Source organism: Pogona vitticeps, chromosome 12, assembly GCF_051106095.1.
Source record: "Pogona vitticeps strain Pit_001003342236 chromosome 12, PviZW2.1, whole genome shotgun sequence".
NCBI lineage: Eukaryota > Metazoa > Chordata > Lepidosauria > Squamata > Agamidae > Pogona > Pogona vitticeps.
In genome coordinates, this window is record NC_135794.1 from 6,039,890 (window position 1) to 6,056,965 (window position 17,076).

Here is a 17,076-nt window from a genome sequence, read left to right on the forward strand (position 1 = left end):
ACGTTAATATGTATTTCTTCCCTTTTCAAAAGCCCAATAGCAATTTCATAGATAAGAGTTTTTCTGATCACAGAACACTAACTAACTGAGCTCAGAATACATTTTAAAAGATATGCATTGCACTATTCATTACTTATCACCAGCCAAATTGATGTAAGTCAGTGCACCAAGCATTATTAATGCATTGTGCTGACATTACCAACAGGGGAGAAAAATACAGAAAAAAACATTCTATGGCAAGTTCTGATACCCCATCTTTGGAGTACTTCTATAAATTCAAAACACAAAATCAAAGAACATTTAGCTTAAGATTGATTAAAAAGCACAAAAATATTAATAATTCCTGTGAAAATGCTTCTAAAAACATCTTTAAAAGTAAACAGTTGTTACTCATTACACCTTAGGAACTCTAGTGTTACACATTATATCCAAAAAGTAACTTTAAGCTGAGCACTGCCCAGAAAATAACTACTTAAAGTTACTTGTATCTATTTTAGAATATATAGCCATGTCAGTCTTGCAGCTAGTTACCTTTGACCTCTGGTAACTACTTACTGAGATCTGCATCTGAAAGTCACTACCACAGAATTACAGAGGCCAGAATCCTCTTACTTACTCCCCAACCTCATGTATATCCATCCGTGCAAATCTCAGCAGCACATTACTAATAGTTAAGAAGCATTTATTGTTGCAACAATAAATGCCTGTGCTCACATTTTTACTAGTGCTGAAGATTACACCAATGGGTTTCTTTAATTGAATTCTGTCCATAATGTCTCTTACAGAGCTTCTACCAAAAAAAAGAGACTTAGGGCACTGTCCTAAGAGAGAGAAAACACATTATCTAGTCTTATACAAACAAAAGCAGCTTTGATCATAACCAAGTAATCACCCGGCTCCAGCACCACCTCCATGCTGAACAAGCACTGAGACTGCTCCTTAGCAAGCTACTATTGTTTCCCAATTTGTATAAGCAAACAAACCCAGTTAAACTATCACCTGTCTCCACAAGGGTTACACGAGGGCCTTTTGCCCTTTCACTGAGCATGCACAGAATTAGCTTGAAGCCACTTATAAAGCCAGAAAGAAATCTTCAAAGAACCACTCTTTTCATAACTTTCAAGCAGCAGCTTACCTGGAAGGATAAGCACATCATGTTTACAAGTCATCTGACAGCAAAGAAACAGCAGCCTTACTCCAATGTTGATAGTACACTCTCAAGTGCAAAGAAATAAAAAAAATGTTTTTAAAAAATGGACAAACCTATGAAGCTATATGTGTAACTAACACCAAGCTCCCATCACTGATTACACACAGTTCTCATGGTAGGCACACTTTATGAACTAAAGCTAGTGGCACTGGAGAAAAGTAACTTCTTAGCCATGCCACATTGTTTTAGGAATATTTTCTCTAAGGAAGGATGTTGTGGCACTTAATTTGCTATCTTTTTCTCACTCAATTAAGACCTATTTTATTGTTACATTATTTCATTTTTCCATTATTTATTTCTGTTGTCCTTAAATCTCAATGCCATTTCAATCCTTCCAGCTGTTGACTGCCCTCAAAATATTACAAAGGAAGAATAGTATTTACTCCTTGATAAAAAAGATATTAGCCTATGCTCCCCAACAATAATCTTAAACTATTGCTCACATTTGGAAACAACTCTAGTTTTAGCTCAGGTCTCAAGGAAGATCAACAAAGTGGAAAACACAGACACATCCTATGCTGGCTTCTAATGCTGACCTCCCCTCAACCAATTAATATAAGCAGATCTGTTTACAAAATCAAGAAATACCACAACCAAACAGCACTACCTTGCAATGAAAGATAATCACAGCATTTTTTTTAATTTGCTGAGCTTGCTTATTCTAAAGGTACCTTATATTCTGCAAAAATTATTGGGCTCCAGCAAGGAGCAATATGATACTTGTATATGATACACAGAAGGGAAGGTAGCCAAACAATATTTTCCTTTTCTTTCCCTCTGAAAGCCTGAGCCCCCAGCACTACTCGTATGCATTCAAACATCATCTCTACCACTATCGAATGAGGAAAGGCATTTTAAATTAGAAGTTCCTACAAGTATGAATAAGATGCTAATTTTTATGGCTCTTTATCACAGGTTGGGAGTTCAAGACCCATTGCACATCCTAAGAGAAGAGCTAGCCTCTGCAGCCTTGGGCAAGCTGCACATTCCCAAAGCATGCATATCAGAAGAAGCAAACCATAAACCACATATGAACATTCCATAGACATAAAACCCTGAAAAGGGTTGTCATAAGTCAAAATTGACTTGACAACACATAATTATTATTAGTAGTAGCTGATGGGGGAAACTCATTGGTTTTAAATGTGCTGCTGGATGAGAGCTTTGCAGATACCCTGGAATGCCAGAAAGATGTACAAGGGGTCCTAGATCAAATCAAGTCTGAACTATCTCTGGAGGGAAAAATGTTGAAATTGAGGCTGTCCTACTTTGGGCACATCATGAGAAGGTAGGATTCTCTGGAAAAGAGAATAATGCTAGGAAAGGTGGAAGGTAGCAGGAAAACACAAAATGAAGTATCTAAAGGAAGTCAAGCTTGAGTGGGGTTGCTGAGGGCAAGACATTTTGGAGATTGCTCATCCACAGGTTCACAATAAATCAGAATCAATTTGACAACAGCAATGTAGTAGTATTTCAGCATGCACTTACAAGTAGATTTCAGGTATGAAGTTGCAACTTGCCACATGTCACACATCTTCAAAATATAATAATATAATAGAGGCAAAAGAACTCAAATACATTACAGTAGGATATTGACTATCATGTTTCCCTGAAAATAAGACAGGGTCTTATATTTTTACTAAAAAACAAACAAACAAACAAACAAACACACACAAAACATTAGGGCTTATTTTCAGGGGATGTTTTATTTTTTTCATGTACAACAATCTGCATTTATTCAAATACAGCCATGTAATTCTCTTCTGGTTGCTGCACAATGGTGGAGAATGGAGTTTCACTTAACTGAGGCTTATTTTGGGGTAAGGCTTATATTACGGGCATCCTGAAAAATCAAAATAGGGCTTATTTTCAGGTTAGGTCTTATTTTTGGGGAAACAGGGTATACATCAAGATTAGGTATTTCTCTTCTCTAAGAATGAAAATTTCACAAGAAACACAGGTACAGAATTCTTTGTTTCAAGGAAAGTACAAAAGATCTGAGATTCATAACAGCTGGTCAATTTGAAACTGTCACTGATACAAAGATTTGTAGCATTCTGAATTTAAAACCACAAGCATAAAACTGATGAACTATTTACATAAATAAGTAACCTTGAAATCTGCATATAAAGTAGAAAGCAGATGTCAACAACTTCCTTTTTAAAAAGATTTCCAACACAGTACTAAAGATTGCAGATCTAGTGAGCTTAATATCAATTCCAGACAAGTAGAATGTTGTTTAATAATATACACATATAGAGACACTGGCTAAACATGTAAATATAGTTCAAAAACTTGAAGAATGCCTTTAAATATTATTCAGATTAATCCAATTGCTGCACTGATTTAAAAAATCCCCATGAATTGAGCGGATACTTGCTCATAATCCACACATTTTTAATCCAAAGGAGATCAAAGAGGTATGGTATAATAAATAAAGTGAGAGAGGAAGCTTACCAGTGCCATTTTATGGCCTGTTTACTTACTCAGGAGTCCAATTGAGACATTGTTTAGAACTTGTTGTTGTTTAGTCGTAAAGTTGTGTCCGACTCTTCATGACCCCATGGACCAGAGCATGCCAGGCCCTCCTGTCTTCCACTGCCTCCAGGAGTTTGGTCAAATTCATGTTGGTAGCTTCGATGACATTGTATCTTTGTTTAGAACTACAAAGATACAATACTGATGAAATGAATTACAGTATTAGTCCTATGTAACATGCCTATTCAGATCTTTATTATGGTCACAGCCATGCACAATTAAGAAAGATAACACCTGGCTATAGTTTCCACCTACTTCAGAAATTTTACTCAGGATATGTGATTTTCCCATTCATGATGTATTATAGCAACATCTAAAGATTATGGACTAAGTTCAATTGTTAGTCCCATTTAAAGTAAATTCATTGCACCAATGCATTTATATAAGTGGTGACTTATCATTTTGCATTGGTTTCATTGGGTCAAATCTATTTCAGATTAGCAGGTGGATTTAGCATTATGAATCTCTTGTTTAAATTCACAATGCTTGCATGCTTAGAAGATTTGCTATAACCCGCATTGAGCCCAAGAAACAGAGTAAAGTATTAAGTCAATATTTTTACTAAGTGATGGCTATTACCTAGAGAGCACAATCCCTAACTGAATGTATTTACAGTATGCTCAAGTCAAATGACCATTCCAAGTATTATAAATTTGAAGCACATGCAGGAAAATACTAGCACATGGTAGTGACTAGACCAAGGTATCCTGGATTATTTATGTAGGACATTTCAATGCCTTCCCATTATCGTCTTTCTGTAGTAGTCAGCAACTGCTAAGTAGCCTCCACTTCTTCTCAACAAGGGCACTGCCAAGGAGCTGTCATTTCTCACTCTAGAAGCAGGAGTGCTTCAGAGACAGAAATGAGGCCTGTAAGATGTAATAACACCTCTGAAAACTGCAGGGATAAAACAGGTGTAAATCTTACATTCTCAAAGCACCATCACTCAGAACACACTAAGGCAATTCATTCAGAACACTGTCTACAATTTTGTACAGTTCTGAGAGGGACTGAAAAGAGCAGCATGGTTTTACTGCATAGACATTCAGCCAGCCTGCAGTTAAACATGTCCCTAGAACAAGTATGAATCTCTCCCAGGCAAGCGTTTACAAGACAATCACTGATGCTACGCCTGGCTCAGAGATTATCTGGGTTTATCTCTCAGGCTAAAAAGATATCTTTAGGACACTGATTAGTGAACCAAACAACCCCACCAAAACAAACAAAGAAACCCTTGCTTCCTCAAAAAACAGTGTCTGCGAGGAAGGCATATGGAGATGCATCACAACCAAAACACATTGACAGGTGTGCATTATGTACAACCACATAAGCAGACTCTGGTTTATCAACACCTGATGTCTGCACCATCAAATGACGACATCATTGATGCACAGTGACAGTGAAACATCATAGGTAGTACTTTCATACTGCATCACATCATCTCAGACTAAACTCTTTACAATTATATGTTCAAATTCAAGGTTAAAGGATGCGTATAAGATGCTTGTTCACACATGACATCAGCTCTCAGGCACTCACCTATCAAGTGCACAGGACCAATATATGACTGGCTTACACACATGTTTCCACACAAATGCTGTCTGTATCACCTGCAGGAAGCTGCTTTACCCAGTGATATCACAACAAAAGCCATTCTAGAAAGCCCCCCCCCAAAAAAAGGCTGCACAACTTAGAACACTTAGATAGCATGTGTATGCATGGGCACACCTTATACACAGAAGTGCAAGCTCATACAAAATGTAGGTCCTAAAACAAGGTGGAGAGATCCTGTTGCTCCAAATGAAACCCTGGAGGTCGCAATGACATACAAAAGGTGCCCGAGCAACAATGAAACACAGCACATGTGCACACAAGGAAGTAAACCTGCCTTTTAGCCATGCGCCTGGCAAAATCCACCCCCGCTGGCATATTTCTGGCCCTCTCCAGTGACTCTTCCCCCTTCCCTCCCTCCCCGTGACCCTGGCCTCTATCCCTACAAGCCTCTACACTGGGCATAAAAGAACAAACCCGGGGTTATTATCATGAGGATAGGCTCCTACCCGAAGCCACGGGCAGGTTTTGAGAAAAAGGCAGTGCGCGCTTAGGGACAGGCACGCAACCTGCGCGCCCCTCCACAGAATCAACCCGGCGGCCAGGTGCGTTTGTTCTGCTGCTGCAAACAGCCTCGATCCGACAGCAACCTCTTCCTCCTCCTCCTCCTCCTCCTAGGTTGCCTCTGGAGCAAAGCGGGCGGTGCACCGGGTGTGCTTCTCCCCTCCAGAGTATCTGTGTGTGTGTGTGTGTGTGTCTCTGTGTGTGTGCGCGCACGCGCGCGCTTGTGTGTTCGGTGCGTGCGTGTGCAAGCGCCAGGTCTGGCCGAGGCGGACCCGGGCGAAGCAGGGCACGGGAGCTCGGCTTTTGTGCACGGCCGGCGGGCGGGTGGACGGTGCCTGCCTGCCCCTCGCCTCCTTCCGAAGGGGGTGGGGGTGGGGGGGTCTGGAGGGGAGGGGGGCGCAGGGGGGGCGCCGAGGACCCCCAGGCGGCTCCTATTCTTCCCCCTCCCCTCTTGCAGGTCCCTCACAAGGGGGGGGTCCTCACGAAGGGAGGGTCGAGAGCTGCTTCAGGGGAGAGCCCCCTCCCCCCCTCTCTCGCTCTTTCCCCCCCCCCCTCACTCACTGGAGGACGTTTCTCCCTCCTCAGGCCTGAGAAGAACAGGCGAGGAGGAGGAAAAGAAGACGACGCCAGGCCCGGGGCCTAGCCCGCCGCCGCCGCCGCCATGAGGAGCCCAGCCCCAGCTCGCTCGCTGGCTCTTCCCGGCCCTCTTTGCCTTCCTTCCTTCCTTCCCTCCCTTTTTTTTTTAATTCTCCTCAAGACTTACCCTCAGGTTCCGGCCGGTGCCGGGCGCGCCCCTCAGCCGCCTCTTCCATGGAGCCGTCGCCGCCGCGGCCGGCCTCACGGGCCCGGCCTCATGAGGCACCGCCACCGCCTGAGGAGAAAAAAAAAAGCGGAGGGGGGGAAAGAGGGAGGGAAGGTCTGCGCGCGCCTCTGGCGGCGGCGGCGGCGGCGGCGCGGGTCCCTCAGGTCTCGGTTGGCGCTCGGCCGCCCGAAAGGAGGGAGGAGGCGAGCGGGGAGGGAGGGGCCGCTGAGGAGAGCCCGGATCGGCGGGTGGAAGGAAAACGCGGAGGACGGAGCGGGGCAGCGAGAGAGCGGGAGGGGAGGAGGGAAAACCCGGGAGAAGGGTGGGGCTTCGTTCCTCCCCGGCTCCTCCTAGGGACGCGAGGAAAACCTGGCGTTCCGGATTCCCGGCACAGGGTGGATGGGAGCGCGGAAAAGGGGAAGGCAAAAAGAAAAGGCGAGGAGAGGAGATCTGAGGGTCGGGCATCGGTCCAGGATCCCGAAGCCAGCCCAAGCCAAGGTTTTACTCGGAAGCAAGGAAACCCGCCCAGGCGCAGTTGTTCTGGGGAAAAGGGAACGGGAATCCCCGCGTGGCTGGCACGGGATCGCCTTGCAAGGGAGGGGGGGGGAAGGTCCCGATCCGCACCCTGGAAGACACGGCCCCCTGGGACTGGATTCCGAGTTGGGGCCGGATTCTGAACATAGGCTGGCGTTTCGGGTCCCGTTTTCTTTGTCGGAAGGGCTTCGAAGCTCTTTTGTTTCCAGGAGGAGCAGGGCCCGGAGGTCTTGAGTCACCCCGGGAGGAGGGAACGGGATCGGAAGGGTTTGCGGAACGAGACGGATTGATTGATTGTGTGCAACGCTTCCAATTTGACAGAGTGGTTGATTTGTGCTTTTTTAAAAAAAATAACTACACCTCCCAGGCTCGCCTAGGCGACGTTGGCTGGGTGAGGCATCCTGGGAGTTGTAGTCCAAATAAAGAAATCAAGTTTTCTCATCTCTGGCGTGGAGGCAGCACATTAAGAAAGCACACTTAGCTGGAAGGGAAGAGGCGCTCGGTTCTTGCAGGCCATACTACGTACCTGGAGAAAGTTTCCCCGGCTGGCTGCTCCCCCCCACTTGGAAACAGTGGATTTATTGCTCAGTAAACATCTGTACTGATTAGACCGCCTGCCCACCTGATAAATATGCCACCAGACTCATTGGGGGTGCTCTTCTGTTGATGAAAAGCTTTTTAAATGATTGCTCTGACCAATGAATCAAGTCACTATTGCAACCTAACCATTACAAATATCAATGTATTTTATGATGATGAGATTTCTCTGGGCTAACAAAGTCGGAGAATATATTCTTGTGCACTTGGCAGTAAAAGAGGGGGGAAAAACTTTGGAACAATTATTTTCACGTGCATTACCAGAACTGGTGGTGAGAGGGCGCCAGAGACCATGCTGTGCATTCTTCATTCATTCATAGCATGGTCTCTCACTCCCTCTAGCGGCTGGTTCCGGTAATACATGTGAAAATAGTTTTTTTAATGAATTTTTTTCTTTTAATATTTTTAATATTTTCAGACCATGGATACATGAATCAGTGAATACTGATCCAGTGGATAAGGGGGTTCTGCTGTACTCCTCTACAGGATTCTAGTCCTGTTCTTTCTTAGAATGCTATGTAAATAAAGCTGCACCATGGCCTTCTCTTCTCCTGGATCTCCTTTCCTGGCTAACACTGACCATTGCATGTACAGGAAGTTGTGACTGTAGGGAAATTTTAAGGTGATTGACCCCATTTCTATACCTATCATGTGTATACAATACTCATTAGAGAGTTTTCTCCAGGTGTACAGTAAGTACTTGGAGGATTAGCTGTCTCTTCACAACTTAAACACACTAGGTAGTAAGCACCACTGCTCTCAGTGGGAGGTACTTTGAAGTAAGCATGATTAGATTAATATTGTTACTCACTTGTCAGTGGATAGCCTGAAGCTGTTAGCAGGGCAACTCCAAATCTTTTGATGGCATTGGCAGCCACTTCTCAACTTGTTTACTCAAAAGCAAGTTTTCTGCGTTTCAATACTTTATAGAGAAAAGTATTCCACTGGTTTCAGTGTTGTTGTGTTATGTGCTGTCAAGTCACCTCTCATGGTGACCCTATAAATGAGTAACTTTCAAAAGGTCCTATTCTCACCACCTGTTCAGCTCCTGTAAACTCAGCGAGGCTGTGGCTTCATTTATAGTCAATCCATCTCACATGTGCTCTTCCTCTTTTCCTGCTGCCTTCAACTTTTCCCCACAATGATGGTCTTTTTCCAGAGGACCCTGCCTTCTCGTGATGTGCCCAAATTACGACAAATTGTTTTGTGATTTATTTATTTTTTGCTCCCAGACAAAGGTCAGGGTTGATTTGATCTAGGACCCTCTCGTTCATCTTTCCGGCAGCCGAGGGTATTTGCAAAGCTCTCCTCCAGCATCCTGTTTCAGACTCTTCCGCCAGCTCCATTGATTCAAACAGACCTCTTCCAGTTGCAGCGTTAGCATATTATGTCACAACTTGAGAAGGTCCATTTAAGAAGCTGGAATTTACAGTAGAACTGACTCACCAAATCTCCACTGGTTCAGTGGGCCTACTCCAATGCAGCTGGCTACACCAAGCAGCCATTGGTTGACTGCCACTTACTTTAGTCCCAGTGAGCCCTGGTAAGGATGACAAATGATGAAAGTTCATCATCGTTTAGTCGTGTCCGACTCTTCGTTACCCCATGGACCAGAGCATGCCAAGCCCCTCCTGTCTTCCACTGTCTCCCGGAGTTGGGTCAAATTCATGTTGGTTGCTTCGCAGACACTGTCCAGCCATCTCATCCTCTGTCGTCCCCTTCTCATCTTGCCGTCACACCACCAGTTCGCCCACCAGTAAATGGAGAAGTGCAAGTTACCCGCCCCAGCTGGCTGGATGAAGCCTGCCTGCAACTGAACCATCATTCGGGCTGGGAGGAAAAGAGGCAAGTCAGGGAAATTATATGGTTCCCTTTCTCAACTCAGCATCGCCTAGGTGAGCGCCTGCTACCTCTGCACTGTGGCATGATTTACAAGACTGATTGCTGATTAGATTGTTCTGTCCAGTTATGCAATAAATAAAACTTTTTACTCTAGCAAGGGGAATAGTGCAAGCCTGGCCCTTTGCAGCATGCATCTTTGTAGCCAGGGAAGATTTATCACCTGCCAAGAACTTCATCAGACTTCTGTAAATTAGCCCCAGCTTGGCTTCCCTTCAGCCGATAGTACATTATCCTGCTTTACAGCTTTTGGGAGAGCTGTTCAGAATAAGTGTGATTTCATAAAATACTTTTTTTGGGGGTGGAGGTGGAGGCTGTTGCAGACATTTTAGCCCAAGCCTCATAAGACGTGGGGTGGATATTCCAAATCAAGCCTAGAGAGGACAAAACATTGAGCATTATAGCCTTGATTTCTATAATATTAATTTTTATTTAAAACCTTTATAGCTCCCCCCCCACTGCTCCTACATCACAGGATCTCGGGGTGGGTTACACAGCGAGACAATTTTTTTAAAAATAAGATAATTAAATCATTTTAAAATCAAGCCATTTAAAACACAGAGATAAAATATTCAAAGATTCAAACCACTGCACTAATATCTGTGCAGGTGACAATCCTTAGCCCCCAAAGGATCCAATAAATAAGTATGTCTTGACTTGATGCTGAAATCTAATAACTAATAGACACAGTAAAACTGTTTTTGAAGTCTGGCAAAACAATTCCATCAATTTGAATCCAACTGGGTTTCCTTTAATTAGTTCCACCAAAAAGGCATGAAAATGTGTGCCGAGGACTTGGTCCCATTGAGCTCAATAGGACTTGCTCCCAAGTAGGTGCGCTGCGTTTTGACAAATTGACAATGGTGCTCAGTGTACCTGAGAATGAAATTCATTATTTGATCATTTATATTCCATTAGCAAAACAAAAAACACCACTTCCTTCCAAGAAGAGACCAACCTGCATGCAGGACTGAAAGACACAATCATCCGATAGCTAAGGTGGTATATATTTCATGGCCCCACTGTGTACACACAGATGTCCATATATTCAGCGGTCTCAGAGTCTCGGTATCAAGTAACTTTCCCAAGCTCTGGTAATGACAGCATACAGCCATCATATAATCCTACTGGTCACAGTGGCTACATAGTACTTATATGTACATTACAGGATCTCGGGGTGGGTTACACAGCGAGACAAAATTCTTCCATTTGGTGGAAGACAACAATAAAATAGGACTTCGTATAGGCATCTGGTTGACCCCTAGGAGAAACAGATTAGGTACACTCTGGGTTTGATCGAAAAGGAACACGCTTGTGTTCTTAGCCGTCTGCCTAATGATAAACAAACAATGGAATTAATATCCATTTCCAGATACTAGGAGAGACAAAATGGCAGGGGACCTGGAAATGATGCCTCCACTTTGTGAAATGAACTACAGTCGTCCCCCGCTTTACGATTGCCCCGCATTACGACGAAACCGCATTATGATGACGTTTTTGCGATGGCTTTTGTGATTGCAAAACGATCTAAATGGGCTTGTTTCGCTTTGCGATGATCAGTTCCCTGCTTCGGGAACCACTTCTTCGCAAAACAACGATTTTCGGACAGCTGATCGGCGGTTTCAAAATTGCTCCCCAGTTTTCTGGGACGGATTCCTCGCTGCACGGGCAGCGAAAATGGCTGCCCTATGGAGGATCTTCGCTGGACAGTGAGTTTCCAGCCCACTGGAACGCATTGAAAGGGTTTCAATGCGTTTCAATGGGCTTTTTATTTTTGCATTACGATGTTTTCGTTCTACAGCGATTTTGCTGGAACGAATTAACGTCGTAATGCGATGCACCACTGTACTGGAAAGCCATAAAAGGAAAGATGAAAAAGCTGAGCCAAGGAGAGTTTTTCTTTCCCTGGACGACTCATGAGCAGCCCTGCCTTGGCCAATGTGCGCATGGCCAGCACATCTCTCTCTCTCTCTCTCTCTCTCTCTCTCCAGCCCTGTTGTTGCTCCATTCTCCTGGCCCTGGCACAGCAAGTGCATGAGCATCGGCAAGCGCTCCCCCTTCCCTTCTGTCTTGCAAACTCTCATCCATAATTCACTGCATTTTTAGTGGCAAAATAGATCTCCCTTTCAGGGCAAGATCTGTGGAACTTCAAGTGGAAGAGAAATGGGACAGGAGTCTTGTTTGTTACTGCCAACGTGAGGCTAAGGATTTCTTAGGCCTCTCAAAGGGGCTTTCAATCAAACTGGCCTTCCCACATGGACTGGCAGATTCTGGAGGCAGGGAGGTTTTTCTTCTTGGAAACACACGCCTTGTCCTGCTTTTCTCCTTTTCCTGCACACTCCGGTCTTTTTCAATCTATCCAAATTTATTTTAATTATATCCTGTAAATTCCAGGTAATATTAATCCCTAAATATTTAATAACTTTTCCCATTTTCCTTTCAAATGATGTTTTCATTCTTCCTTTCTCTTCATCTGAGTGGTTTAACAACAAACATTCTGACTTTCCCCTATTTACTTTTAATCCTATTATATCCTCGAATTCCTCCAAATGTGATTTAAGCCTCTCTGTTGTTTCTGTTGGATTTTTAACTATTAATAATGTATCATCAGCAAACAAGTTTATCTTACCTTTTTCTTTATGTTCAGTCCCCATAATCTGTTTATCATATATTAACTATGCCAATAATTCTATTATCAATTTAAATAATACTGGAGATCAGGGGCAACCTTGTCTTGTACCACGGCCTAGGTGTATTGCCTCAGTTATTCCATCATTTACTATAGCTGTATTCTGTGAGTATAATTGGTGAATTATCTGCTTAAAATTGGGTCCAAACCCTAAATATTTAATTAAAGGGTTTAACGTATCCCATTCCACTGAATCAAATGCTTTAAATATATCTAACGAAAGTACTCTGGCTTTAGAGTTAATTTCTTTAGCTAAATGCATTAAGTACCTTTCTCATTAAATCTGACATTTGTCTACCTTGTATAAATCCATTTTCATCTTTTTTAATATAAGTCCCCATAAAGTTATTTTATCTCTTTTCTGGTTTCAATATTAAAACAATCAATGCCTCTTTCCAAGATTGTGGGATTTCTTCTCCCATTAATATCTTATTAAATAACACTTTTAACTTTGGTATGAGGGTCTTTTTAAATACTTTATAATATTCTGGGTCTAATCCATCTATTTCTGGGGTCTTTCCTGTCTTTATCTATGATATCTTCTATTTCTTTATCAGTAATGCCTGGTCCTTTTAATAACTAGAGATGCCAAGGATTTAGCCTAGGACCTTTTGCAAGCAAAGCAGGTACCGTAATATGGATGCTGCACACTTTCTCCAAAGTGTGTCCATCCATCCATCCACCTATCCCTCCCCCACTTAATCTTTTTAATTATTAATCCTTAAAAAGGACCCAAAGCAGTTTACATCATTACAAGGCAATGCTTGAAGCTAAAACAGTAAGTATACAAATACTTAAAAGGATCAGACAAATACCTATTTCAGAAACATTAAAAGCAATACAAAAACATATTCAAAGCAGGAAGGCACAACCATCCATTTAAAAACCCCACTCCCGTAGCCAGTCACTCAGGGGAAACTTGCTGAAGAGAAAGGTCTTTGCCTGCTTGTGAAGAGCATTTGGGGCGGGGGGGGAGGAGAGAATGAAACACACAGCAGTCTCCTGTGAAACAAAGGGAAGCTTTGGATCAATACTCCACCTTTTCAAGAGGAATGGGCACTGCTTTAGCCTAGGCTGTTGATTTGAAAAGAGGGAACATGTCTTCTAAGTGCAGACATACACATACGTTCCATTAACACTCACATTCACACCACGAAGACCAGACTTCTGCATGCCATTAGGACCGTTCAAAACTTCACCTTAATTTTCAAGTTTATCCCAGTTCCAAATTCATGCAACATGGCCAGAGTCAAGTCCAAATGGTCCATAGCAACAAAACAAGGAGGGGGGGGGAGAGGGAGTGAAGATCGTGGCGATTGTCTCTCTCTGCAACTTCCTTATATCGTATTTTTCCGTCTATAAGACGCCCCCCTTTTCTAATCCAAAATTAAGAAATCTAAGTGGGGCTTAGCAAGTGTATGGGGAAAGGGATCAAAGTGCTGCAGGATTGCTTTGATCCCTGCTTTCCCCTCCACTTGTTTTTGTTCTCTCCTCAGCTAACTTCTGTGTATAAGACGATCCTCAATTTTTAGTCTAAAGATTTCAGACAAAAGTATAGTCTCATACACGGAAAAATACGGTAATTGCCATTTTTCTACCAAGCACTGCAGGCAGTGCTGAAAGAACTCCCTACACACACTATCGAGATTCCCAAAGCTTTATATATGACTTTTTTTCAGGGGACTCATCGATGGAACTAGTCATCCCATATTCCTATTCTCTGACCAGATTCTGGGTCCACTAGCTGTCATACCTGGTCTTCAGGGACTTTCTCAAAAACTGTGAGGAGCTTCTGCTCATATTTAGGATTGCTTCCTCCAAGCTTTCCTGCTTGCAAAGATTCCCAAAGAAATGGGACTTGTTTTTCTTACAGCTGTGTGATAACAACATGAACGTCGCTGTACATGGCACGCAGAAGCTGTAGATGATCTTCAGCAAGGAGTGGAGGTTAAGATCAGAAGCCTTGCTACCAGTTCTTGGGCACTTGGAAGTTTTACCTCTTTCAAGGTCCAAGGGAAAGGGGCAATGGCTCAGTGGAAGGGCGGGCAACTCTTTCAGACACTGGCAGAGGGGGATCAAAGTCGGAGGGTACGGACCAGGCGCTGCACAGCATAAGAGCTTTGACCGCAAAACGTGACTCCTTCCTTGGGCAGAACTGCTCAAAGGCTCTAAGAGATCAACTGAAAGTTCTTGAGTGTGTCGAAGGTCTACTTTGCTGCTGGTGTTGCCACTGGGCCAGTCAGGAGAAAGAGAAGACAATGGGGGAAATGGTCCCTCTGCCTCACGGGGATAACCCCTGGAATTGCTGAGCCTCTGCATGCTGAGCCTACGGACCTTCCTCCCACGCGGACAATTACGTTAGAGTTGCGTATTCCATCATTATCACCAGGCTGAACTTTCAAAGGGCCACAAATGCAGCTGCTCTACATGCGTGTCCAGGAGGAGGGCATAACCTAGTAAAGCTTCTCTGTGTAACAGCCAATGAAAAAACTGCTAGAAACACATTATTTTTCTGGCAACAGCTTCCCTCTCCTCAAGCATGAATGTTGGACATTCGCTAAGTCTTTCTCAGGTGTTCCGCCTTCCAAAGGATAGCTGTAGTGGTTTGTTCTGCAATCAGCATGTGTGTTAAGTCCAGGTTGTCTTACATTCATTCATTCATTCATTCATTCATTCATTCATTCATTCATTCATTCATTCATTCATTCAAAATACTTTTACCTTGCCTTTCTCCTGAAAAAGGACCCAAAGCAAGTTACATTATTACATGTATTGTACATGCTTGTCTTTTACTTCTGGTTGCTGATACTCCCCAGTTCAACTGAATGAATCAAGAAATGAAAAGAACCATAACAAACCCAAATGCGTTGGCTGTCAATCCTCCTTCCTACTCTAAACCCCAAATAAGTAGCTATGCTTTATAATCACTGCTCTCAACTGGGGGGGACAGGGAATATGTTGGGTTTATGCAGCATTTTCTGTAACTGTTACTCTTCAAATCTCCTATCTTTTGAAAATATGTATTCATATTTAAATCTATGTGGATTAAGAACATAATAACATAATAACATAGGGTGTTGTCTTGTAGGCCATTCACCTAACTAGCTGGTAAAGGGGAAAGAAACGCCAACTCATTTTTTGCCATAGCTTAGAAAAGCCACTTTTTGCCCCAAGTAGCATGATCAGCAGGTATGCTGGCTAAAAGGCCTCTGGGACCTACTACAGCCCAAAAAGTGACTTTTCTTATGGCATTTGTAAACTATTAAAACACCTCCCTTCCCCTCTCCTCCCAAAGGATTCTAGGACAAAAGGGAGCCCAAGAGAGGGCTCTCAGCTTCGATTAGAACCCCAGACAACTTTATGTCTTGCAGATGGAACAGGGCCAAAAAAATATTATAATAACCAGCAGAGCAGAGGGCTTGGGGGCATGTGCAGTGGTGGAGAATACAGGCCACTGTCCCCCTGGGGGGGAAAAACACACAGGAACTCTTGCTTGATTGGACTTACTCTTTGCAGTCCAGCAACAGCCTCGAAACCAACCCTGTAAAACAGGTGGCAGGATTAATATGAATCCAGTGGATTCAAGAATGACTGTGACATGTTCATCAATATGTTTGAATGCATAGCCAAGGGTGCCCGGCTAGTATACTAGAAACTATCCTGCCACAGGCTTTGCCTAAGAGATTGTAGGCCTGCTAGTTCCAGAGGAGGAGGACTACGATGAGGTGAAGAGGGTTGTGTTGGGTACCTTCCATTTCTCAGAGAAAGCCTACTGGCGGCATTCATGTATCCTAAGGTAAGACCCTTGACCGTATCCTTCCATGGTTTTACTGGCTGTATGGCTGCTCCTGTCAGAAAATCCAGGGAAGGAGGAGACCAGGAAGGGGCACATTCATATTCTCGCGCTCACTGACAATGCTACTAGGTCCTGGGAGGTGGTGGCGCTTCTATCCACGAGCGCCTTGCAGGTTGGCCAAGGAGCGGCACCAGTTTTTCTCCTCTGTAGGCTTCCTGAAAGAAATGCTCCTGGACCACACAAATGATTTCACAAGCCAGACCCTGCAGCCGACATGGAAGCTTTTGCAGGGTCAAGTCTGAAAAGCACATCTTCCACCAATGAGCTTTCACAGCCATGATGTCATCTCCCTTTGGTGCCAACCTGGAATCTTAAGTGCAACATTTGATTTAAATTAAATGAAAGTTTCCTAACCCATCCCACCTTGAGGTTTCTAAGCTCCCTTGGGCTAGAGAAGCTTTTGGGAGCTTCAGGATAGCAGGATGTGTGTGTCTTTAATAGCCCCAAACTACCACCACCTTGGTGTGGTAGTTTGGGGCTATTAAAGACACACACACATCCTGGGAAAGTGTGAAGGCAAGAGGAGAAGGGGACGACAGAGGATGAGATGGTTGGCCAGTGTCATTGAAGCGACCAACATGAATTTGACCCAACTCCGGGAGGCAGTGGAAGACAGGAGGGGCTTGGCATGCTCTGGTCCATGCGGTCACAAAGAGTCGGACACAACTTAACAACTAAACAATAACAACACCTTAAAATGGAATCTCAGTTAAGAGCTGGCAGTTGGTATTCAGCTACACTTCACCCACAACCTGTTCTTCTTTTCCTCGGCTTGGAATTAAGAGAAGCGGCAGAGATCAACTGAGCCCTTTAGCCCAGTGCGCGAGGCCCTTCCA

At 43.7% G+C, this 17,076-nt stretch overlaps 1 protein-coding gene across 6 annotated transcripts in view; it reads right to left on the reverse strand.

Moving 5' to 3' along the window:
• ZNF609 (zinc finger protein 609) overlaps positions 1 to 7,211 on the reverse strand; it is an 82,518-nt gene extending 75,307 nt beyond the window's left edge. For 2 of the 6 annotated variants that reach the window (XM_072981774.2, XM_072981769.2), the window contains exon 1: positions 6,627 to 6,760. Coding sequence is in view for 1 of the 6 variants with exons in the window: in XM_072981775.2 (XP_072837876.2) it covers positions 6,627 to 7,130 (504 nt within the window). In the remaining 5 variants the exon portion in view is untranslated. Of the gene's footprint in view, positions 1 to 3,696; positions 3,890 to 6,626 lie in introns of those variants that run through there. The other 4 variants (XM_072981775.2, XM_072981770.2, XM_078380946.1 and 1 more) reach the window with 4 other exon arrangements.
• Positions 7,212 to 17,076: the final 9,865 nt, after the last annotated feature.